Source organism: Epinephelus lanceolatus, chromosome 2 (assembly GCF_041903045.1).
Source record: "Epinephelus lanceolatus isolate andai-2023 chromosome 2, ASM4190304v1, whole genome shotgun sequence".
Taxonomy (NCBI): Eukaryota; Metazoa; Chordata; class Actinopteri; order Perciformes; family Serranidae; genus Epinephelus; species Epinephelus lanceolatus.
In genome coordinates, this window is record NC_135735.1 from 10004327 (window position 1) to 10030131 (window position 25805).

The 25805-nt window shown below is 41.5% G+C and overlaps 1 protein-coding gene across 1 annotated transcript in view; it reads left to right on the forward strand.

Moving 5' to 3' along the window:
* The first annotated feature begins 498 nt into the window (after positions 1-498).
* LOC117255367 (plakophilin-3-like) overlaps positions 499-25805 on the forward strand; it is a 45661-nt gene continuing 20354 nt past the window's right edge. The window contains exons 1-7 of the mRNA XM_033624191.2: positions 499-831; positions 18342-18430; positions 21532-22151; positions 22236-22359; positions 22533-22737; positions 22922-23081; positions 24941-25049. Coding sequence (XP_033480082.1) covers positions 627-831; positions 18342-18430; positions 21532-22151; positions 22236-22359; positions 22533-22737; positions 22922-23081; positions 24941-25049 — 1512 coding nt within the window. The 5' untranslated portion in view covers positions 499-626. The remainder of the gene's footprint in view (positions 832-18341; positions 18431-21531; positions 22152-22235; positions 22360-22532; positions 22738-22921; positions 23082-24940; positions 25050-25805) is intronic.

Here is a 25805-nt window from a genome sequence, read left to right on the forward strand (position 1 = left end):
AAATCCAATATCATGCATCCCGTTTGACTATAAAACTAACATTAAGGTTCAAAATATAAAAACTAGTGAACAGTAAGGTGCAAACAGGTAACAGGTATGTGGCAAACTAACATATATACAGCATATAGAATAACACAAACAGGTTAACAGTATGGATGGTGACGTGTGGCTGCTTATAAATATATTTGAGTGCATGGTTAACACAGAATGTTCATGATTAAGTCTATGATATTTGATATTGGTAAAATATGTAATATGGTTGAATAAATAAAATAATAAATAAATGAATAAGATTAAAATCACAACGGCCAGTTGGACACAAGCATTTATACAACATTCACATGTGTATAATCTTCCTCATTTCCTGTTGCACATTAGTTGTAGTTTTATAAAACCAAAATTTGTAGGAGACATGTTTGTCCTGTCGGTCACTAGGTGGATCCTGGTGGCCCCCCAGCCTCGCAGGTCCCGCCCACAGACAGCAGGGCTGCTGACAGATCTCCATTTCATAGCGGACACACAGACAACGGAGCCAGTCACCGGACGAGCCGCACCCGCTGTAGGACCTCCTGCTCCCCGACTTTTCTCCTTCTGCCCGGCTGAAGTTTGCTCTCCCCGCTGTGAGGATGAGTGTGGCGGTGGCGGAGGGCTGTTTTCTGTCCGCCCTGCAGCCCAACTCCTCCTGCACCGCTTATGTGCTGCCCTCGGACGGTCCGTCTCCGGACCCGGTAGCCAAAGCCAGGAGGGTCCGAGAGCAGGTCCGGATGCGACTGGCTGAGAAGAAGTCCTCCTCCCTGACCAGACTGGACGACTCGATGATCGGATCAACAGGTGAGACACATCACGTTGAATAAAAGTTGGCCTTGAATGAGCTCCAGCTGCTGGTACAGGTTGTTTTCCAGTCAATACACAACAGGTTGAAGAACCGACTGCTGCAACATTAAATCAACATTATGCAATGGCATGGTCAGGGTCACCAGGACAAACTAACTGAGAGGGGATTAAAGGCAGAGGTAGAGTCTATCTCTAGTCACACTGATGGACCAGAACCAGTGCTGGAATATAACTAACTACTTTTAAAATCGACTATTTCACTTAAATGCATCTTTTTACTCCACTACATTTGTCTGTTACTTATCAGATTACAACTTTTCCTACTCTTCCTCTCCAGTGAAAACAAAACATGATTTGTTTCTGATAAAACCGAAGGATAAGTGTTCATTTATTTGTGGAGTAAACTCTCCAAAGCTGAATAAAATCTTTAAAATCACTCTTGGATCAGATGTAAAATGCATCATCATGAAGCTAAGAACTGGGCTGTTTTTCCTGACACCATGATAAGTCGACTTTTTAGAGATACCAGCCACGCTACAAACATGATGATCTTATAGAATATGATGCACTGCTGTAGATTAAACCACCCAACAGCATATACAGGAGTTAAAATGAGCACAACCTTAAACATCTACTGTGGTAAAATGCAACATACACAATTTTCCAGCAGTAACATTAATCCAAAAACATCAGGAAAACACTGTCAGGAAGTTTTGCTGATATGGGGCGACACGGTGGGGCAGTGATTACCATTGTTGCTTCACAGCAAGAGGTTTCCTGGTTTGAACCCAGGGTGGGGGAGCCTTTCTGTGCGGAGTTTGCATGTTCTCCCTGTGTCAGTGTGGGTTTCCTCCAGGTACTCCAGCTTCCTCCCACAGTGCAAAGACATGCAGGTTAATTGGTGACTCTAAATTGTCCATAGGTGTGAATGTGAGTGTGAATGGTTGTCTGTCTCTATGTGTCAGCCCTGTGATAGTCTGGTGACCTGTCCAGGGTGTACCCCGCCTCTACCCTAATGTCAGCTGGCATAGGCTCCAGCCCCCCCGCAACCCCTAACAGGTTAAGCGGTTACGGAAAATGAATATATTTTGCTGATACATACTTGTACCTAGGTAAAGTTTCAAATGCAGGACTTTTGCCTGTAGTGGAGTATTGTCAGTGTTGTGGTGTTACTACTTCTACATACTTCCACCACTGACCTAAATGTAGGCTGTAAATGGCTGCTATATTTTGGTGAATCAATAGGCTTTGAGCTGCATTGATTAGCCTAATTGTTTTGACCACTTGGGCCGTGGAAAACAGAAACACAACAGCAACATATATCGTCTAATTAAGTTGTTGCAGTTAGTGTTAGCAAACAGTTGTCTACATCAGAGGCTCCCAACTGGTGGTTCGCGGTCCAAAAGTGGAATGTGTCAAGTTTGTACAAAAACACACTTTATTTTGAGGCACAGCGAATTTCCGGCACAAGCTTTTATTTGAAGTGCTGTTTCCCGCTGGAGAGTGAGTGACTAACGGACAGCTATGTGACAGAGACAGCAAACTAGCTAGACGACATGGCCAAATGCACGTATGACACTGATTATATTAAACTGTGTGGACCTTGAACTAATGACTAAGGAGAAATCTGGATGCCGTGGCTGGACCAGTTGGGAACTGCTGGTCTACGTGATGTGATTGTTAAATATTCTGTGTTTTTTTCTTATTCCAATCTGAGCACACATTAGTGTATAACACTGTCTGTGGGATCATAACAGGTACACACTTATATGATAATCTGTGTGGTGCTTTTATTCTGAAGGGACTTTGTCTGTGTGCTCAGTAATGGGTTGACAGTGTTGTACATCGTGGTGTTACTATACAGTGTTGTGGAATTTGTTATCATAATATTATTTTCATGTAGGGCTGGGCAACATATTGATATTGTATTGATGTCATGTTATGAGACTAGATAGCGTCTTTTGCTGCCTTTAAAGGCTCCGTAACTGTAAAGTGTAGTGATGCATGATATGCACAGATCAGTTTTGGCCAGTATGTCTGCCATTTATCTGTTTCTGAAAAGAATCATCTGAGTGGTAACCATATCCCCACATGCTGCGATCTTACTCCACTTTCCAAATGTAATTGTACACCGTCTGAGCACAGAGGGGGCTTCTGGGTTTTGCTGCGGAGGCTGAAGGTTTTGGGATTATGACTCAGTTAGTTGTCAGTAAATAGAAGCATTAAGCAGTTGCTCACTCTTACTGTGAAAGATCTGGTGGGCCACTGAAATGTTGTCATACAGACCGTAAAAAAGAAAGTAAGAAAAGGTGAATAAGTCAGGAATGTTTCATTATTATTGCACATAACACTCCAACTCCTATGATTTCCAAAATTAGACAGCCCTGGTGATGTCATCAGGGGGTTAACTCTTCTTGGGCGTGAAACATGTTTGACTAAAAGCAGCGTTACAAACTGGAGGTGGAAGAAAATGTGAGGGAGGTGGTCATTCAGGAGGCAGGGAGGGATGAGGCTATCCAGTTGCATTACGGGAAACAGACCATTCCTAACTGGACAGAATCAAACTAATCTCAAATTAACAGTAATTATTTTGTTCTTGGGGCACACCGAAATGAGGAGAGTTGTATACCAAATTAAATATGATGTACCAAACTGTCTGGAATGAATACACACGCCATTTTTTTATTTATTTATTTCTATGTCATGCACACAAGCACGTGCCCAACCCTCATGGGTTACAAGACACCATTACAAAAACAGCAGGAGGCTGTGGCTCAGAGGTAGAGCGGGTCCTCTACCAATCAGAAGATCAGCGGTTTGATCCCCAGCTCTTCCAGTCTGGAAGCATCCTTGGGCAAGATAATGAACCCAAGTGTATATGAATGCTAACTGAGTAGCAGGTGGCACCATGTATGGTAGCCTCAGCCATCAGTGTGTGAATGGGTGAATGTGACGTAGTGTAAAAGCACTTTGAGTGGTCAGAAGACTAGAAAGCAGCTATACAAGTGTAGTACATTTAATGATCCAGTGAACAATCCAAAACCTGTGCTATCCCACTGCTCATTATAACGATCATTATAAGCTCTTTGCTACAAATACTGCTACTGCTGCTCCTTCTTCTTCTTCTGGTTAGTGGCAACTGGTGTTTAGGTGCACCTCTACAGGTGTATGGGGGATTTAATTTAATGGAGAGTTTATCAAACATTTAATATCTCTACTGAAGAAATTTACAAGTATGTGTAGCATACTATGCTAGTGATGTACGTCAAGTGACGTAACATTATGTTATTAACTAATGTAGTTATTTTAAGCCAAACCATAATGTTTTTTTCCAAACCTAACCATGTGCTTTTGTTGCCTAAACCAGTGGCTTCCAACTGGTCCAGCCACAGGTCCAGATTTTTCCTTAATCATTAGTTGGAGCTCCACACAGTTAAATACATTCTGTGTCATACTTGTGTTTGGCCATGTCGTCAAGCTAGTTTGCTGTCTCTGTCAAGTAGCTGCCCGTTAGTCATTCATCTCCAGCAGGAATCCATTCATCCATCTATCCATGGGTTGCAGGGGCAGCAGGCTAAACCGAACGAATAAAACCTAAAAACAAAGTATTTTTGCCAATGTTGTGAGTTTATTTTGAAAAGAGACTGCATACATTTACTCAGCGGAAACTGTGCATTTCCTGTGAAAACAGGAACTTCCAAAAACAACGTTGGAGGGGTAACTAGAGTATCATAGTTTGACTTTTAGGGCCACTGACCAAGCGTTGGTATTTGATATGTTGGGAGTGAGTTATGTTGGTTTTCAAGGCTGCTGTAAACTGATGTGATTTTCTGAACTAACCAGACTGTTCTAGCTGTTGTATTATTTGCCTTTACCCACTTAGTCATTATATCCACATTAATGATGATTATTTATCAAAAATATCATTGTGTAAATTTCTGTTAAGCACCAATAGTCAACCCTACAATATCATCGCAATATTGATATCAAAGTATTTGGTCAAAGCCCTGGTTACAGCACTTGTATCGAAGTACAATGTCATGATGATGTTGAATTTTGAGATTCCAATTCCTCCCTATTTTTTATCTTTATAAAATCTTGCTCTGATGGTCACTTGCTCCAGTGCTACAGACTTGTGTTCAGAGCTGTGTTGGACTGACTTTTGCTCTGACACATCACGGCAGGGACACAATAAGAGAGCTGTAGCATCCTCGTGTTGAAACAAGCACATACTTGTTATTGTGGTCCAGTTCATCCCGAGGCTATTCAGAGGATTAATGTCACTTTGGTGGAAAGACAGCTCAGTTTATTCAGGGATGATTACTGTGTCAGTTTGTTTACAAAGCCATCACTTTTGATTGTTTCACAGTTTTCTGACAGGAGATGATGAATGTATGAAAACATATGTAGATTAGGTCAGAACAGTTTTTTATTCTTGTATATTGTACACAGGTTTGTCATTGTGCTCTATGAGAATTGATCTACGAGTGTGACTTCCTGGTGGTTTCCTGTTTTTTCCTCTCTGTGGAAACTTTTATTATGACATCACAGGTTCCAGTCAGGATGCCGTAGAGAATATTAAGCACACAGCTCATGGTCTTTATCTTGACATGTGCAGCTTCATAATAGTGGCCACTGGCCAGTCAGCTTCGGAAGTTCAGATGATCCAAATCCGTCTCATCGCCGGCTGAATTGTAACCGCTCATTAGTCTTTTCAAAAGGAAAATAGAGGAGAGGAAAGAAAAATTCCTCCTCCGTACAACTGCTACTCCTTCTCCTGTCTGATAAGACAGCACCTTAGTTTGACCCAACAGGGAGTCAGGATGTTGTGTGAAAGCTGCAGCTGTGAAAACTGATCTTATTTCATTAGTAAAATTACTAACTGCATATCACCAAGCCAACACAGATCACTTTTCATGAGAAGTTTCCATCGCAGACATACACAGTTTTAGTTGGAAAAAGTGGTGGGTCAACAAGAACTTTGGGCAGATGTAACATTACAGAATTACACAATTGTACAAAATGACGTTGCGTGTGTGAGGCTTTTCCCGCAAAGTGGCATCTCGAGCTGCTCGGCATTTAAAAAAACATTTTAATTTGATCCAGACACTGACCTTAAATTGTAGAATAATGATAAATAATGGCACCAACTAAGGATGTGTCATGCTACGCACTGGAACGACGCTCTGCCATGTTTTTTTCCCAGGTGAGGAAATAAAATAAATGCAGTTAACATAATCTGGTTGAAATGCATATACATTTTTTAAATGTTTAAAGATCTAATCATCACTTAAGCATATGTCACATTAACATAAAAGGTGTGTTGATTGATTCATGTCTCAATTCATGCGCTAACATGCAAGAAAAAATTCCACCTTAAAAGTTGCTGGTATCTGCCAGCAGTAGCCTTTGAATAGCAGGGTGAATTAAGTTATTTTTACTCAGTCTACAGCTGCTGCGAGAGGCAGCAAAACATCCTATCATTTTATAGTTATAGTTATATACTAATATATGAAAAACTCGCCACGGTATTAACAGTCTTATAACCTTCAAAACCTGCCACAACCCTGAAAAAGAGTGATGGTTCTCTGTTGACCAGCTCCACCTTTTAGTGTGCTTGGTACCCCAACAGAGGAGTGAACAAGAATGAAAACGATTCTATTGATACCATTGGTCCATCCACACCTTTCACAATTGAAATGGAAAAATAAACGTTCTAATGTGTACCGAACTAAACTGAACTGAACTGGACTGCTTGGTGGAAACGAGGCTTGTTTGTTGTACGTTTTTTTTTCCGTATCGTCTGTGAGGGTCGAAGGACAGAGGGATGTTGTACGCTGTAAAGCCCTCTGAGGCAAATTGTTGTTTTTGGGAAAATCCTGTGTAGTATATCTTTCAGTTTATGGTGGCTCTCGTCTTCATTTAGCCCAAATAAGTAAAATTCCACCATGAGATCAAAGTTGCCCGTTGTGACCTAAGTTTGGAGTTTGTTTTGTGTGACATTTGAAGTTGAATAGAAGTGAATGAGCCAAAGAGGTTTGGCAAATCGGATAAAGTTCACACATTGTGGTCTGAATTCAGCGTGGTCTGGATTGAGTCCAGCCACGATGACAATGAAAGGAAGGGAAACAGATGGAGAGGGCGAGTGAAGCAAAATAATGCAGACTGAGACAGAAATGACTGCAGTCTCAAGAGGTGCTTGTATGGATGAGAGTGAATAAAGAGGGATTCAAGTGTTTGATTCTGAGAAACTCCAGTCTTTAAATTGTGATGTTAAAAAACACGAGAAATTCAAGTTAGCTGACGTCTGGTTCAACGCCCTCCTGAGCTCACTAACCACGTTGTGTGTGGAACATTCCTTTCCAATCTCCTTTTCACAGCATGTTATCAGAGTCTATTTTAGACGGGTCTTTACTTCAGCCAGTGAGGCCAGGCCTGCTGTCATTCTGAGTGTCTGATATTTTCAATGCACTAAAACCACAGGGGTTAAACATCAGAGAAAATTGTTTATACTTAGATTGGATGACATTTGATGGTTCAGAAAAGACCGTTTTCTCAGTTGTGGCACTTCTGGCCTTTCAGGTTTGTAATTGTATTGTCCTGAGATCTGAAATAAAGCATGCTGGATCTGCTGTCAGGAACTCAGAGAGGTCTTTTAACCTTGGTTTTTCTTTTAACCACGTCCAAGTGATAGTGAAAAACATCTCAAGAGGAACATCTGAGGTAATACAGAGTTTCTACCGAGAAAAACATCCTTATCCACAACTGTTTGATTTTAAGTTAAGTGAGATAAGAAGCAAAGGGCATAATGACACGAGCAAGGAATGCAACTGTCCTGACTACCAAGGTCAAGCTTTCAATCAGTGTAAGCCAATTCTATACACAGTCTTGTCCCAGTTGTTTTACTTATGGTATGTATGAGCTGTGATGAGAGGAGATGGGAGTGGACATTTCTCGTGTTCACTTGACTTGGCCTGGGTACTTCTTAAAAGTCACAGAATACTGTTAGGTACAAGCTTTTTACACAACACTTGGTTGGCTGGTTGGTTCTGTCTTTCCAGAGCAAGACACTTCAACTTCAAATTGGCAACCTGATGGGACGATTTATAATGGATTTAGTGACCTCTTTACCTTTTGTCTTGTGGTATCTTGGTATCTTGAAATCTCTTAGACAGATTAGGGCTGCAGCCATCGATTCTTTAATTTGTTGAGTATTCTACTGATTATTCTGGCGATTAATTGAGTAATCGGATAATAAATACTGCTTGTTTTTATTAACAACTTTAGCTTTATTCAAGGGCAATAGTAATATATGAAAGAGAAAATTGTTTCCTTTTTGAAAATTCGACATTTTTATTGCTTTAATTGCAAAATCATTTGTCAGCAGTGCGCACTTTAACGGCTGTAACAGATCAAATGACGCATCTGCAGCAAAAATAACCCCAAAACATTTCACACGCTTAGCTTTTTCTGACTGAACTGGCATCACTCAAACAAAAAGTGCATTTAAAGTGCCACTGGCATATTATCTGTCGGTATTACAGGTTGCTGCGATTTACTGCACATTCACTCACCCTACAGGATTAACTTTTACAATTTTTGCTGTTTTTTCAACACTCGGGTCAGAACGTTACAGCATTCATTAGACATTTTGGGAAATATGCTTATTCACTTTCTTACTGACAGTTAGATGAGAAGGTTTATACCACTCTCATGTCTGCACACTAATTATAAAGCCGCAGCCAGCAGCCAATGTGGCCACAAAAGTTCCCAGTTGCATATCTGTCTATTTTGATCATATGACCCTCTTTTAGTGCAAACCTTTACAACCTTTTAACCTCAAGCAGTGGCACCCCCAAGGGGTGGCAAGGGGGCCAAAGTCATCCCGATATAATTGCTGGCCCCCAAAGCAGACACTCCTGTGGATTCAGTGAGCCCGGTTTTATTCATGTGTGATGATGTCAGTCTCCATAGCAGCCATTTCATTGTAGTGAGACCATTTTTTGGAAATGAACATCACTGTATAAATTCACTTATTGTGGCCTCATGAAACTTTACAGCTACAAATTAGAGACCTTGTGCATTCAGAGGATGTGTGGCCTGTATAGGTGTATTAACTAAAAGGGGGTTTTTCAGCAGTTTTCAGACGTGCTCGCCATCCAATTGCCAGACTCACAAGTCAGTCTTTAGACGCTTTGCTTAACTAAAGACTGATGTCTTTCTCCCTGATTTTGTGTTTAGATGGGCGGATACAACTTCAGAGTTTAAAAAAACTCCCTACGTTGCAGAACCAATAGTAAATCTGCAGGGCGGTCCTTTGGTGGCTCGCTGAACTCTTGTGCTCGTAAACATAGTCCAACTGCGTTAAAAGTTTTAAACAAAGTCGCTCTAAGTCCTTCATTTCCACAATATTGTGGACTGAGCACATGTTTGATAAAACGGAGGTAAATATCTTGGCATCCATTTTCAAGCTCTCTGTAGCTGGGTTTCCATCCAAATGTATCGCAAATTTTAAGCGAATTTTGTGAAAATGCGCAAAAGAAAATGCAAATTTATGCACGTTTCCATTCATTATTGTTTTGCGAGTATTGGGAGTCAACAGGTCGAGCAGAAGGTGGCGCTTCTCATGAAAAATAAAATGCAAAAGAACATCCGCAGAAGAAGAGATGACGTCATTGAGAGCGTCTCATGTCTACAACTGATGTAAACAATTACCGGCACATCCATGACTACGGCGAGATGGAGAGATTCCTTGGGAACTTCTTGGCTATTGCGAGAGCTCTCATCACACTCATATCAGCGTTGTCAGCGTAGCGTACATAATGCCGTGATGTCTGTGTTGGTACACCAGGCAGTGCACATGATGCAGCGGTATTCAACACATCCACATTCAGGTAAGCTGTGAAATAGCCTACACTCACCTGACACTGGAGTAATTACCTCTCTCTAAGTTCACACAGGTGTGTGTGTGAAGTAGAAGTAGGATTCGGTAGCCTACGTCATTGTTTATTCGCTAAATCTGTTTCCATTGGCAAAAGTCGCATTTTCCTAATATCGATACGCTGACTTTTCCACCCCCTCCAAGCGTAAAAACTTTTTTGCGATATTTCGGCCCTTTTTCGAATTTCTGGCGTTTCCATTCAAGTTTCTTTTCGCAATTGTTGAAAATGCGAATAAAAATAGGTGGATGGAAACCCACCTTGTGTGTTTGTTTCCTTGCGGACGAGAAAAGGGGGAGCGCACATTTCTGGGAGGGCGTGTCCTTTTCAAAAATGCAAGAGGCGTTGCTTTGTTGCCGGCCGCTTTCTCCGGTGTGTTAAACACACTTTAGAAAGGAGTGTCCCCAGATTATCAGAAGGTGGAGATCTCTGATTGTCTGGTGGCGAGACTACCCAATTGCTAAAAAATAAAAAAAAATCTTACAGAAATCTCCAAATGCCACAAGTTTTTGATACCAGATCACAGCGTGGATTTTATGTGGTGCTCCTCAAGGTCTTAATCTCCTTTCCCACTGCACAAAAAAGAATGCTAACATCCGCTAACATCTGGCTTTTTAATATAATGGGAAAGGTCACAGTCGGCATTCACACCCAGGTCAAATGACTCTTCAGTAGTCACAGGTATTTATCGGCTTCTGATCATTTTTAATGGAAACACAACATCTGGGTGAACGCGCTAATTATAGCCCCATAACGAGTGAGATGCAATGACATGCCACCACAAAATACCATCTGTCTCTGCCCTAGCAGTGCTTAAACATCGATCCAAATTAGTCTGAGTTTGAAAGAGAGACTGAATAAGTAACAGATAAATAAAAAGAAATAACCACCATATAGTTTTCACAGGCCTCCATGCTGCTTTCTACTGTTTACTAACCTGTTTTCTGGCCTGTCCGTGATGTTGAACATGACACACTAAAGAAAAAACCCAACACACAGAACAACATATACATCTGCTGCAGAGCTGTGTGCACAGCTCTGGTCTACTTGCTATAGGAAAGGAGTCCGTAGCCTATTTTCAGTGGTTTACCCGTGTTTAAATAACCTGCGCACCAAATTTTGCTGGAAAAGGGGTATTAGTATCCTAATGTTTGACCATTTTAATCAGTTCTCAAGGGTTAAACATTAGCACCAAATCTGTGTAACGAATACCATCAACCCAAAATTTGCTGCAACAACTTATGAGGCATAATTAGGCATGGGAATGGCCATGATATGCTACCATCATAATGTTCCAAGCTCTGTACACTCCAAATTTTAAAAGTTTGAATAGGTGCCCTACTCAAACACAATGTTTACAGATTTATGACTAGAAACACTTAACACACAGTGCTGAAGTGTTGAGCTGCACCTTAAATTAATCTTCAGGGTCCCTGCTTTCACACAGTGTAGACAACTTCTGTGTGGCATTTCCTGTTGACCTGCTAATGATCCCTAAAGATCCCCCCAAAAACAGAGAAAAACAGGTCTATGGTAGGAGTCTAAGAGTTAAACTTGAGAGGGATTGTTCCCAGTAAATGCTTTGTTCCTTACCATCATTCAATTTAAAGCTGCATTTTAAAGGAACAGGGCAATTAGTCCTCTCCTATTGTCATGGTTTTCAAATAGCCTATATACTAAAACAGCATAATAGACTTCCTGAGGTTCAGTTATAGCTTTTGGTTTTGGTTGCCACCCAAAGATTTCCAGGGGCACCATCTGGCCACCCCTGTGAAAATGATTGTCATTATGTTGTTTGTTTCACCCCACATGTGGAGAGTAATTAATGTTATAAGACTCTGGTTACTTTCTGTGGAGTTTAGACTAATGTTGGAGACCAAGGCGTTGGAGGACAGATTGATTTTTGGATATCATGGGACAAGGACTGGAGCTTTAGTAGAAGATGAGTTTGCGAGAAATCGTGGTGTTGTGAAAGGCTTGGCTGGGGACCATGACCCAGTAATGGCTCATGGTGAATTAGAGGTCCTGCACACATTCCATACGCAATGAATACATAAATCTCTGAGAGGCTTCTTGTTTTGCAGAAGCGAAAGAGAAAACAGTCTCATCTGGGCTTAATCACAGTCATAAGACTTCGAGAGAGGGTTTGATTAAAAACATATGGAAACTTCAGATAGCAACACTCCCATATTCTGGATTCTGGATGAATCTCATGGAATGTTAGTGTGTGCTTTCTTCACACGCAGCAACTGTGTTAGTAAGATATTAGACTTTTAACCATTTGAATATGTCTTTTAGTCTTTTAGTTGAGATATAAAATGGATATTTGATTCACAGGCCACCAGTGAAAAGCTAACAGGGGGTAGAATGGAGACAACAGCAGACACCCTGATGGAGGAGTCTGTATATTTGTTAGGCCGTGGGATCAAGGCTAGGGGAGTCCAAACAGACACACAGGAGACACTCCCACTCTCCTGGATCATTGCCAAGATAGATAGCTGCTCCAGAAACATACACAGTAACACTCATGTTATGCTCAATTACAGCTAGTTTGTTTGACATGTTGTCTGACCATGTCTGAAATTAGAAATGTTTATAGTTTGTCCAAACGGACACATTTGAAGGCAGGGTAAAAAAAAAGGACCACCATAAGGAGGGGGGAATGCAGTATCATTTAAATATGGAGATAACAGTTTGCATTTTTAGAAATCTCCCCTCAGAAGCATTCATAGTGTTGCACTCATTTGTTCACAGGCAAATGACATGAGGGATGAGAAATAGCTGTGCCAAGAACTAAAAGCGTTGGACAATCACAGTGTGAAGTGGTTGTGAATATTGGTTTTAAAAAGTTACAGAAATCGTCACACATAGCCTCCTTTAATCCAACATCGGAGAGCTGCGAGAGGGTTTCCGAAGCTATTCCAAAGCTAGACTGTCAGTTTAAAACTCTACTGTGTAGGATTTATTGGCGTGTAGCGACAACGTTGCAGATTACAACCATCTGAACTTCTCCTGTGTGCCAAGCGTGAAGGAACGAAACATGAAAATGCAAAAATGTCAATAGCTCTATAGAGCTAGTGCCTGGTTTGTCCATTCTGGGCTACTGTAGAAACAACATGGTGGACTCCCTGGAAGAGGATCTGCTCCATATGTAGCTAATTTTAAGGTCACAGAAACACATAAATTCTTATTTTCAGGTGATTACAAATTAATGAAAACAGTTATATCGATGCTAAATCCTACATACTGGAGCTTTATGTATTCAGCTGGGATCTATTTACAAGACTTTTTATCACATCCTCCACCTCTGACAGTGAGGACAACAGAAATAGACAATATATGACTGTAGTCTGGGAGAAGACTCCCAGCTGGAGTTGAGAGGTTGGTCGTCTGATTGCCCTTCCATAACGAACTTTATGACAGTCACCACAGTCGGCTGCCCAGGGGGGTCTTAATAGTTCCAGCTGCTGGTACTGATGATTAACTGGTTAGATTAGGCAGTGATGAAGGCTGAAAGATGAACCAAATGTAACCAACATGAGGAAGAGAGCAGTGTATGAGACGAACAAGTGGACAGTTTCACAGGTTCTGGAAATATTCTTCCCCTATTTAAAGTGACATGAATATTTGAGTGAACAATTAAAGACATTTAACCTCAAAGTTCCTCAACATAGATAGTTTTTTCATCAAATTACTCACTTTGCTATTCTTAGAATATCTCTGTAAGGCTACATTGTGAAAACTCTAATTAAATAGCTGCCTCTTCGTCTCTGTTGTAGCTCTCCGACGAGGACTAAGGTGCCATCGTATCCCTTTCAGAGCCTTTGTAATCCAACATGGAACAGCAGTGTCTCTTTGAAGACTTTGCAAAACTTTATTTATCTTTATATTTTATGGATTTTGTACAAAACTTTGGAACAAACTCAAGGCTGTCATACAACACAATTTAACCTTTCCTATTATTTACTTTTAACTTATCATTAAAATATCAAACTAACATAAAAGGCCAGTCCAAAAAAAAGTCCAGACCCCACAGTGTCTGCTAAGAAAGATTCTGGCCCTTGGACAGATGTCGTTGATGACCCCTGAGGGCCAGGGGAGCACAGGGCCCGGCTGTTCATGCTCCGACCTGACTGAGATTTTAGATAAGCAGCAGTACTTCCTTGTTAGAGCATGCTGTGTTGGCCTCACCTGTTCAAGTGACAGTGGAGAGAGCTGTGTACCTCTAGATGTTGATGAAAATGTCACTGCGTGGATATTGTAGAGTGCTCTTGATTTCTTGTTTCAGCAACAGAAACGGACTTTAAGCCATGTATTAATAATTACTCAAGCTGTTGAATGAGATGGAGATAAGGTTTAAAAACAGCAGAGCATTCCTGATAAAAAGTCTGATAAAATGCCTGTGTAAATAAATCTGGATCACTACAGCTGATAAGAGGCCCTATATGTAAAGGCATCTCTGTGGTTCTGTTGCAGTGTAAGAAGAGATCCAGGTTACATGGACTACATTGTTGGTTTTACTTGTCTTACTGTGGTGGTCGTATATGAGCATACCTTCCTCGACCCCTGAACTGGTGATGCAGATGTTGAGGCATGCGGGCCAGGTCCCCTCCCAGCAGCATCTCCTCCCTCCTTCCTTCCGTCCTGGGTGTTGTTTTTCTCCAAGCCATTTACTCCAGGCCCCTTCCTCTCTCTGTGGCAGCTCACTTGTGTAATGATTTACAGTATAACATGCTCTTGAGACTGAGAGTCTTCATACATGTAGTTACAGTGTGCACTAGTCTATATAAAGCCCCTTCACTCACATGTCTTCATGTCTGTGTACATTATTCCCATCTGTGAAGTGAAGTGAATCCATCTGTGTTCTACTGTAGGTCGGTCCAACATAAACAAAGAGCTTTAACGTAGAGACTGTCTTGTTAATGATTTGTGTTTAGGCCATTAACTGAGTATTAGCATGCTAACATGTGGCCTTCATTTGTTTCCTTTGGGTCATTCTTGTGTCTTGCAGAGTCTTGCAGGGCATTGACCTGGTTGGTGTGTAAACAAGGGTACACTGTAAATAGTTTGTGTCACTTGTTGTTTCATGAATTTGGCTTGTGGGCAACACTGTCATCTCACAGGGTCTCTTAAAGAGTTACCTCATACATGTGGAATATGTAACCAGGGGCAAAAAAAAAAGCAGCCCGGAAATTGGCTGTCAAGCAGCCCCAAGTTGATGCACCAGATTCAAACTGACACAACGTGTTTGTCGATCAGCGAATCATTCATTAAGGTTTTGCTTTTCCTTAGCTGAGTGAATTACTTAAGGGTGTTGCACAGAATCTCTTAGGTTTCCGTGGTCAAGGAAACATAAATTACTGCACTGAAAGAGCTTTTACAACAGTAAAATTCTACTGTTTCCATTTGTTTGCTTGCACTTGCCAACCCCTTATCGCTAACTATTACATTTAATGAATTCTGATTTAAGGTCAAGCATGTGCTGCTTCACCGCAGTGTTCAGCAGATGGGTGAGGGCGTTTTAAACCCGCTTTTTTTGTGTACATGAAATGCCTCGTCAATATCTGTTTGGAAAGATCCCGTTGCATAAAACCGCAGAGCAATCATTAGTTGTTACATGGCTGGAAGAGAGCAGCTTAAAAAAGTTGAGTGATCCAACTCCAGACGCTGAGACAAATCATAGATTGACCTTCAGTCAAATTTACAGTACAAAACTAATCGCTTATCATTAAGGGTGTTCATCTGGTTCTCCCAGTCGCCTTCACTGTCCTCATGTATTGCATGTTGCAGTTAACATGCAGCCAGAGGTACCTTATGTGTATTATGTTATCAATTATCTTATGCCTTAGAGCAGGGGTAGACAACCTGAAGCTCTCTAGCCCCTCTCCAGTGGCTCCCTGTGACTTTGACAAAAAGTTATATGGAAATAAATAAAGGTTATTTTTTAACGTTTTAAGTTGTATTTATCATTGTTGGTAGGCCCATATTGATTCTTATATTCTTCAACTGTTAAAATGTGCAGCCTACACAATTTTTTAACAATCAGTCGACTAAAATTTGTCGTATGTCTATAACCTGGTGCTTTTTACTTGTTTTTTTGTCAAACCTCATTAGCAGTGGCTACTTCAGTCCCCCTAGCGAAGCTAGCTATGGATTCCAAATCCAAAAGAGGAAAAGTCTCAGAGGAAAATAGAAAATTTAATAGTGCTTGGAGAAATTTGTTTGCTTTCACCGCCAACGCTGCATGTTTTAGAACCAAATGATCATAAATAGCCCACTGATGAGTAGTCAACTTGTGGTCAAACATATCAATGAATGCACATTTAGACATATTAGTAATGTTAATAAGCTAAATAAGACTTAATATACTGTGTTACCTTTGCTATAAGGCTCAAATATGTGTTGCGGCTCCAGACAGATATTTTTGTTTGTTAACTTTGGGCCAAAAATCTCTCTTTTGATAGTAAAGTTTGCCGAGCCCTGCCTTCGGAAGCCGACATGGAGCCAATGAGTTGCCACAGGGCACATTTTGAAAATAATTGTGGTCAAGCCAGCCGTCATTCACAACTCTACTGAAATCATTACAGCTGTATTGCACCTAAATACTGACACTCATTGTCCAGAGCCAGTGACAGACTTGGCGAAGTTAGCAGAAGGATACACGTGTGACTACATCCGGTTTTCAAAAGGAGGTGTTAACAAAGGGTACATAATGCCGTGTTGGCGGGAAAAAGACCAGCCCAACCAGGGAAATTCCCAAACTTCCTGATGGCCAATCTACACCTGTATCTAACATAGTGGAGAGATAGTTTCGACATGATAGAGACAGGCATGGTTGCATTGTTCTCTTCAGCTTTGAGGCTGCTTGGAAACAGGTTTGGTCAAACCATCACTGATTTCACGCAAGCACAGATGTTTTATAGATTAACTGTAGTGTGTGAGTGGGAAAACCACTGTGTCTTAAAAATACCCTCCCTTAAAATGTCACCTTTTGTTTTGTTCTACTGACTCATCTGGATCCACTTCACACAAACGCACACACTGGCTCTGGATAAGGTGACTGGAGGTAAATGGAGTGGAGGAGGGCGCTACAATTCTACCTGAAATGACAGCTGATGGGAGCAGAGGGGAGAACAGATGTAAATTTGGCAGCAGCAACATGAATGAGTGAAGGAGATGTGCAAAGTTTGACTGGCTAACCGGGAGAGGGAACACCTATAGTCAGCTGATTGGGCCAAAATATACCTGGACAGGTCTGATTCTTGCAATAGGTGTAAAAGTTCACCCACTGACTATGTACACATGTTCCTGCCATGCCCTCATCAGAGTTTTGGCTATATTCGAGACAATTAGTAATGTAATGGGTAAAACAGTAGACCTTGACCCCCTCGCTGCCCTCTTTGGAATCTCCTCTGTGCCAAGTATGCCCAAGACTGCACAACAAATCCTTTCTTTTACCACCTGACTGAGTATGAGACTCAATCTCCTTAAATGAACACACTCCTCCCCCTGTTCTCCTGATAGATGGATTCATGAGATACTGCAGTGCACCAGGCTCGAGAGGATCAGATTCTCTCTTTGGGGATCCCTTAAGGCGTTCTACAGAAATTTGGCAACTGTTTTTGATATATATTGACTCATTAACTATCAATAAAGTATCTTGGATTTTGAATTTGTAATCCAGTCCAGAAAAACGTCAGTGACCCTCATTCATTATTGAACCACAATGCTGCAACAGGGCTGTAAACATTTAGTCTGTCTGTTTGTTTAGGGACCTGCAGTCGACTCAGTGGTTAGATTGAAGAGGTTTAAACTGATTTCTCAGTATGTTCAGCTGATAATCCAGTAGTGCTAACCCTAGACTGACCTTTGGAGTTTAAAGAAAGGCTTCGCTAAAGCAACACATTTGCTGTTAATTCCAGTTTGTTGTAGACATAATTGGGCACTTGACACTGAAAAAAGGAACCTGTTCCTGTTCAAATCTGCACACATCTTGATACTAAGCTCCCAACTTCTTTTAGCAATGACTGCTGATTTCTTCTATTCTTGTTCAGTTGTTGCTCAGAATGAGTTGTTGTCTCTTTCAGTTGTCAGTCTTGTTGAACTATTTTACAGCATTTTGTTCTGCGTGTACAAAACAAACCCTTGATACAAAATAATATCTATTTGTAAAGAAGACTTTTTACAATCTTAAAGAATGAAAGACAGTTCAGAAATCTAGAGTAGCCATCTGACTGGACCCAAACTAGCTTTGTAGCAGGAGATTCCTATCTTTTGAACAGTAGCTTATGTACTGTATATATGTTGCTTCTCTGACTGTTACTGTAAATCCCCAATTGTGTTTAAGAGTCATGAGTTTAGGTTAGAAATAAATCACCTTTGCACCACTGAAGGTTTCGTCAAAGTGTCTCTCTGTGAGTCATTTTTCATCTGAACTGCACTCCCCTATCCATCAGTGCAGCTCAGGAAAACATGAGGTAGCATTCTGCACATGAAAATTATATATATTTGTCTCAGTGACACAAAGATCAGAAACACTAACATTTTATCTTCCTTCTCTTTGTCCAGACTACAGCTATCCCGAAGTGAAGAGCTTAACCCACACCCTTGGTTACAGCTCCAGATCCATGATAAACACACCCACCCGCGTCATGGCTGTGAGTATCGCCTGCCAGTACTGCATTACACCATAACACATGCAAGAAGACATTTCAAAGAGCTGTCCAGTACAGATCAGAGCAAAGATACTGTGGGTTTGGGATAGGTTTAGTGTAGCTAAGGTCTGGAGACTGGAAACACAACAACTTAAAACTTGAACATTTAAAGTTTCCTGTAGGTTAGTTCTTTGATATTACTGCAAAGATTGGTGCTTTGTTCTTGTATTTCATACTGTGTGAACTGAGCAGGCCCTATGACTGTATCGTGGAATTTGACAATAAAAATGGAATCAGCTGTAAAAGTGGGATGTTATGGAATGTGCAAAAATGTGGATATAATTTATAAAAATTGAGCTTTTACCTACCATTATAAGCGTTTTTTTCACAGCAGCTAAGCCAAATGAACAGAAAAAAAACTATGCTTCTATGTTTCGGTGTCATTTAGAGGCGTCTGTCCTCTGCTCTTTGTGTTGATATCATGGAATCTTAAGAAATTTAAAAATGGATTTCATAGGGCCATACATAAAAAGGTGGCTTTGCAAATTCTTCATTTGAAATCTTACAAAAAGGCACGTACAATAGTTGGTATATAATGAATTAGCGCCCAAGGAATTAGTGTCCCTACCAGTAAGGTTCAGGTAAAGAATCATGGTTGGGCATCGTCACTCTATGTACTTAACGTAAAGTTATGTAGGTTAGGTTTAGGAAAGTAATGTTACATAGATTAGGTTCATAAAAATAAAGTTACCTAGGTCAGGTTTAGGAAAGTAAAGTTACATAAGTTATGTGAATTAGGATTAGAAAAGTAATGTTACGTAGGTTAGGTTTAGATAAAGAAGAAGAGAAACATCTTTCGGCATCATAATGTTACATATTCAATGAAAAGTTATGTAGTTAATGTAAAGTGATAATGTACCTTGAAATAACTCAAAGTTCAGTTGCTTTCTCACGGGACACAAACACCGGTATCCCAGGGAAAAGTCCTGCATTTGTTTGACCCAGCTACCACCCCAACATACCTCCTTACCTGGATTTTTGCTCTTTGTACTACTTTGTTCTTTACCCCCATCAGTGCGTTCATCACGTGATTGCAGCCGATGACATGGGTTATATACAAATTCTGGCACATTAGTTTTCATTTCAAACAGCCTGTGCCCTGTGAGGATTCACTGTTGTCTCCCTCCCAGAAACTTATCAGTTTGACTGATGGTCTTCTATGTGGAGTTTACTCTTGTGGTACAAAGATAAAGTACACATGCAATTTGGTTTGAAGGTTGTACTCACCAAGTTATTCACCAAGATCTGCTCCTGAGCCTGAATTTTAGAAATACCAGGGTCATGAGCTGAAGTGCTTCCAGTACCTCTCGATAATTAATTTCAGTTTGTAGCGTTGGGTGTTGAAAAATTTAAAGTATTGAATTCTTGACGAAGTTTCTTAGATGTTTCTCATTAGGTATATTTAAATCATGTTAAGACACACCTCAGGGTTTTTTATGCCCAGGGTTTATTTGTTACATTTAGTGAACTGTTTAAATCACAAATATCCGGCTGTGCATAAGTTTTAAATTTATGAATCGTATCTACATTGATTGATCGGCTCCCAGTCTGTCTGTGAGCAGCAGATTCCTCTCAGTAGCTACAGTTGGCTGGGAGATAAAGTCAATGAATCAATAATTAAAACCACTGCTGATTTCTACCTGTGGTGCTGACCTGAAAACTGTTTTGGTTCTGTAAATATCTGCTGTCAGTCAGCCTGGTGAAGGCAGGTTGGAGTCGATGTGGGTGAAAACTAATCACATTGTGTGATAAAATACAGGGGGGCCCACAACAAAACAAAGAGTAGAGTGTCAAGTGACACTTTTTTCAGTCATAAATAAATCATCTCTGTTGACTGACACTAATCAAGTGTCGAGCGCTCTACCATGAATCAGACCTAATGCACTGAGCAGTTCCATATATGAAAAAAAGGGGCCAAATATTTCTGTATGACTCAAAGTAAAGTGTCGTACAGTATCAATATTGATACGCAGCCCAAGTCCCTGCATAGATTTTGTTTTGTTCTGTATGTTGTTGCCCTAACATGACCTCAGTGTCCTTGGTGTTAGCTACAGCCCAGATATGTGAGCAGCTACATCGCTAATTCTTAAAGAACAAGAGCAGTCAGACACACCCAGGGTAGCTAAAATGAGTTGGAACAGAAAATAAAGTCAAAAGGTAAAATTATGAACCATCTGTTGTAAATGTCTCCCAACAGTTTACAGACAGACTGGTTTCAACTTTGACCTACTGGGCTGCATTGTGAGTGCCGGTTTCCTGAAGGTTTCCTGTGCAATGAGGGATTATCAGCAACTTCTCTCTTTTAGTTTTACCTTCAGATAAAGTGGTTTTGATAATCTGGATAGACTGATGGCTTGTTTACAACATGTCTGAGTCACATTTCATGTCTTTTGCTCCCATTTATACAAATTTCCGTTTGTTCCAAGATGTCAAAACTCAGACAAAACTTTAAAAAATAAAACCAAAGTTTAACTAACTTTAACTATAGCAATTTAAAATGTAACTTTTTCCTGTAAACAGAGTACAGCAGCATTCATCACTATTCATTCTTTATTGGAGACCTGTGAGTCAAGCACACTGGACAGCACTGAGCCAGTGTTGTGTATGAATCACGTTTCCTCTGAGGTCTAATTGTCTACCACTGCTGACCGAGTTCAGAACAATGCAAAGACGGGAAAAAAAATATAAACAGGACGTTTGTCTGTTGCTTTTATCTGGCCCGTCTAACAATGCAGAGGCTGCAGGGAGCTTCCTGTAGCGTACAGTAGCCAGCCTTTAGTGTAGGAGAGGTGAAAGAGCAGTGGAACCTTTTTGCTGTCCGGTACAGTTTCCCAAGTCCTAAGCACTGTCCAAGCACCGTGTAAAGCTGTACCAGATACCAGTGATAGTTTTGTTTCCCTGCCTGTACAGTAAGCTCTTCTCTATAATTATTTCTTGCACTGGTGAGGAAGTTATATTGAGATTTGCCTTTTCAGATCATAAATTCAGAAAAGGTATTTGTGTCTGCTAACCTTTTATTTCTCCCCACACCGCCCACCCTGCAGGTGCCCACAGCGCCCCTCCGCTCCTCTGGTTTCTCCTCTCGCTCTGCAGTGGAAACCAGTTCCAAGGTGAGCCAAAGAGGAGCCAGCGTAGCCCACAGCAGCTTCCAGTCCTCCCAGACACACAGGAGAAGCAGACGCTCCAAGTCACTGTGCCAAACAGACCAGGAGGCACTTCCTCTCACTGTGTTGGTTCCTCCAGAGACCACTTCCTGCCCGATCCCTGTGCCGGCCCCCGGCACCCTAAGGCGCAGCCTCAGTGGGACGCTGGCCCAGGATAGACGCTTCTGGCAGGAGGAGGAGCTGCCGTATCAGTACACCTACAAAGGCCCCTCCCACCGCACCATCAGCCGCATCGCCAACCGACAGCAGCACTACCAGCAGCAGAGCACTGGCTTCGGCCAGGAGGGCTGGGTTGGGACTAGCAGAGGGGTCCCCATGGCAGGGGACGGCTGGGGGACACAGTGGCAGCAGCATGTGTCCAGAGGCAACCATGTCATGGGGACAGGGCAGTACCAAGCCTCCCTCCAGCGGGCGGCCTCGCTTCGCAGTTTGAGGAGTGTCGGCAAAGGAGTGGATGTGTTGGACGGAGCATCGATACACAGCAACGACCCACTGGAAAAGTGAGACGTGTTATCCATTCATTTATCTTTATTTATTGATTTTACTTATTATTTATTTGTGTGTGTGTGTGTGTGTGTGTGTAGTATACAGAGTCTGGACATGGCCACAGCTGTCAGATATCTCTCTGAGTCAGACACTGCCTTGCAAGTTCTTGGAGCTGCCTACATCCAGCACCAGTGTTACCATAGCAACGATGCCAAGAACCAGGTAACGTGTAACTTTGTTCTGTTTGGTCGCATTTCTCTTATTTGCTATATATGCTTCTTTATCTATTTAATTGTCCATTATTCTTTTCATTTAGTCTGTCATGTGTTCATCACCAGCACCTCTCCTCCATATGTGTGTATTTACCATGTATGGTGTTCCTCCCTCTTCCTCAGGTCCGTGCTCTGCATGGCGTTCCAGCTCTCGTTCAGCTTTTCTCCAGTGACAACTTAGACGTGCAGCGTTACGCCACTGGCGCCACACGGAACCTCATCTACGAGAACGTTGACAACAAGGCGGCGCTCATAGATGCCGGTGGAGTGACGCGTCTCGTCAGCATCCTGAGCAAACCTGACGAGGAGCTTCGAAAGACCATCACAGGTAGTCATGGTCTTTGCTTTCAGGCTGGTTTGTCCCCTGCTTTTGTCCAAGCACTGATATTTACCTGTTGTTTAGCCACATAATCCAGGTGTTGTTACTGTCATATCTTTATTATTTATTTTTTACTGTTGAATTACTCAGTTATTCAGACAGCAGAGTAAAAACCTGTTTGTCGTGGCTGCAGGCGTCCTGTGGAATCTGTCCTCCAGAGACAACCTGAAGGAGAAACTGTCTAAAGAAGCTTTACCAGAGCTGACAGAGAAGGTGCTGGTTCCTCTGTGCAGCAACTTCCCACTGAGCCCATCTGAAAGAGACATCTTCTACAACACCAGCGGCTGCCTCAGGTCACTCCACAGAACAGGCAGCTCAACACATTACCCTGCACCTCTGTTAAACACAGATTTTATTTATTTATTTAACCTTTATTTAACTAAAAAAAACCTTGTGTGTCCTGGCCGAGACAGGCAGCAACATAAGTTACAGACAGACAACATAGAACAAAAATACAGAATAAAAATGTATAGCTCTAAAACAAGCAGTAAGATATTTACAAAGAAAAGCCAGAAAGTATCTTAATATATACTAGAAGTCAACCATAAAAACACAAATAAGGGCAGCTGCACATGCTTACAAAGGGCAGCTATGACACACTGTGACATTGGTATATAGAAGATTGTGTACAAAAATCCTGCAACAGTGCTTTGAAACGGCAGAGGAGAGCCAAGAGTGCAACTTCAAGTCCTTCTGCAGAAGATCCCACACATAAGGATAATGTTTCACATATATAATTAATGTTCTGTGGGTCAGACACTGTCATCATTCACAAAGTACAGCTGACGCTGATGGGAAAGTCAATAGTTGTGCAGGTATCGGACAACTCAGAAGTTTTTATGTGATGACGCTAGATAAAAGGTCAAAGGTTTGACTGACTGAAGTTATTTCAGTTCATCCTGAGGGGGCGTGAACATTTGTTCCAAATTTCATGGCTGTCCATCCAAAGTTGTGGAGAGATTTTACTCCGAACCAGAAACGTCAACCAGCTAGTGGCACAAGAGTTTAAGTCGAGAGAGCGCCGAAGTCATTAGGATTCATCTGCTATATTTCATGATAAGCCATCCAGTAGCTGTTGAGACATTTCAGTCTGCACTAAAGGCATGAACCAACCGACTGAGCAATCAACTGGCACTGCCATGTCTTGAGACCTGCTGCTGGCACGGATTAAAGATTGACAGTCATACTCCCAAACCAAATCTCTGTGATGCGTGACACCTACTAGTCAATGTGAAGTGGTGGACTGGTCATTCTTTTGGATGCTTTTTGGTGCCAGGGTATGTGTCTGTTAGATAACACTAAGCTAAGCATTCTATACTCCAACACAGCACACTGTTCCCTCTCACTTGTGGTTTCAGCTACATCTCATTTCAGGAGATTTCAGGATGAGACTTCTCTTTGAGCGAGACTTAGACACATTAACAAAGATCATGTGAAGGGTAAAGAGACACTTCAGACATTTACAATAACAATCTGAGCCCATCAGTGGCAAAAATAAGCACTCTCAATGATCGTACAGTGACGTGCACAGTTGCCCCATCTGGTTACATTGCAGGCTTTGTGCTGCTGCCAGCTGCAGCCCTCTCTCTCAACTCTGGACCAGCTTCAATAAATGTGGTTCACATCAGTAGCCTAGGCACAAAAACGTTGAAAAATATGGTCCAGGTTGAAAAAGGCCCAAGTTACCTTTTAAGAATAAGGGCAGCACTTTGTTGCGTCTATTGGAAACAAAACACCAGCGTGATTTAATGAACCAGTCCATTATCCATTAAAGCACATCACTCACAGGTACATTTACATGGATGATCTTTTTATGCTGACTTTACAGAATGCTGCTTTCACGCACTCGTAGCATAAATTTCAAGTGCTGCTGTTATCTCAACTTAGAATTTGATCACATAAGAGATCGTATAAACCTAAGTCTTCATTCACATGGCATGGAACTGAAGTTACTTTCAGGTTGCACCTTGTAAAGCAATGTCTGAGTCTCCGAGGAATGTCCTGACAGAGATAAAAGAACATGTGAGCTCCAAAAATACCTGATTTTTCCATAGTGGTGATGGTGCTACTGAAGGGGCTTAAGAGAGCTTCATAAATTTTGTGCGTTCTGATAATCTAGCGTGGATTTAAATATCTCTATCTGTGTGTGAAGGAACCTGAGTTCAGTGAACGAGAGGACGAGACAGAAGATGAGAGACATGCGAGGCCTGGTGGACTCTTTGGTGTCCTACATTCAACAAGAGGACAGGGCAGATGACAAGGTGAGTCTGACCTGCACTGTAACCACCTGTGACATTTTTATACACTCTAAATAACAACGTCTGATCTGAAAATCACTGTGGTCATAATGGCTACAGCGCATCACACTGGCAGGCCCTTTGAACATCAGTAGCTACGAACACTAACCACCAAAATAAAGACAGAAAAATTAAAGACTTGACTGCATCTTATGTATTCAAGTTTAAGGTAGAGGCCTGTGTTTCTCTACATTTTTCTAACTGTCAACAAATCCCATAACCCAAGACCAAAACCACCATTGTGTTGTGAGATCCCGATCCAAGTCCTAAAATATTGACAACCTGACGAGCCCAAGCAGATAGTAACCTAAATGTTTAATAAATATATCTGACCCATTAAAAATGACAGCTGTAGCTACTAAATGTGTCACACTGTATTTTTCAAGTGTTTCAGAGAAGGAGAGGAAATGTTGCTAACAGTTTAGCCTGCTAACTGGTGTCAAAGGTTCACCGGTAGCTGGTGCTGATTTGCAATCCTGCTTGATGTCCATTCAGAATGGACCGGCGACCCACCAATTGGGAGCCACTGTGATAGTGATCACTGAAAGCAACAGGACCGTGTTGGTGGGATTGAGTCAGAATAAACTAGTTTGTGTGTTCATGGTAATTAAGGAACATGTCACTCAGTGCAACAGTGTGGCTAATAGATGTGTTTAAAGGCACAGAGAAAGATGATATATCAGACTTTACCCACTTGGGTTTGGGTCATTTCACTTTTTT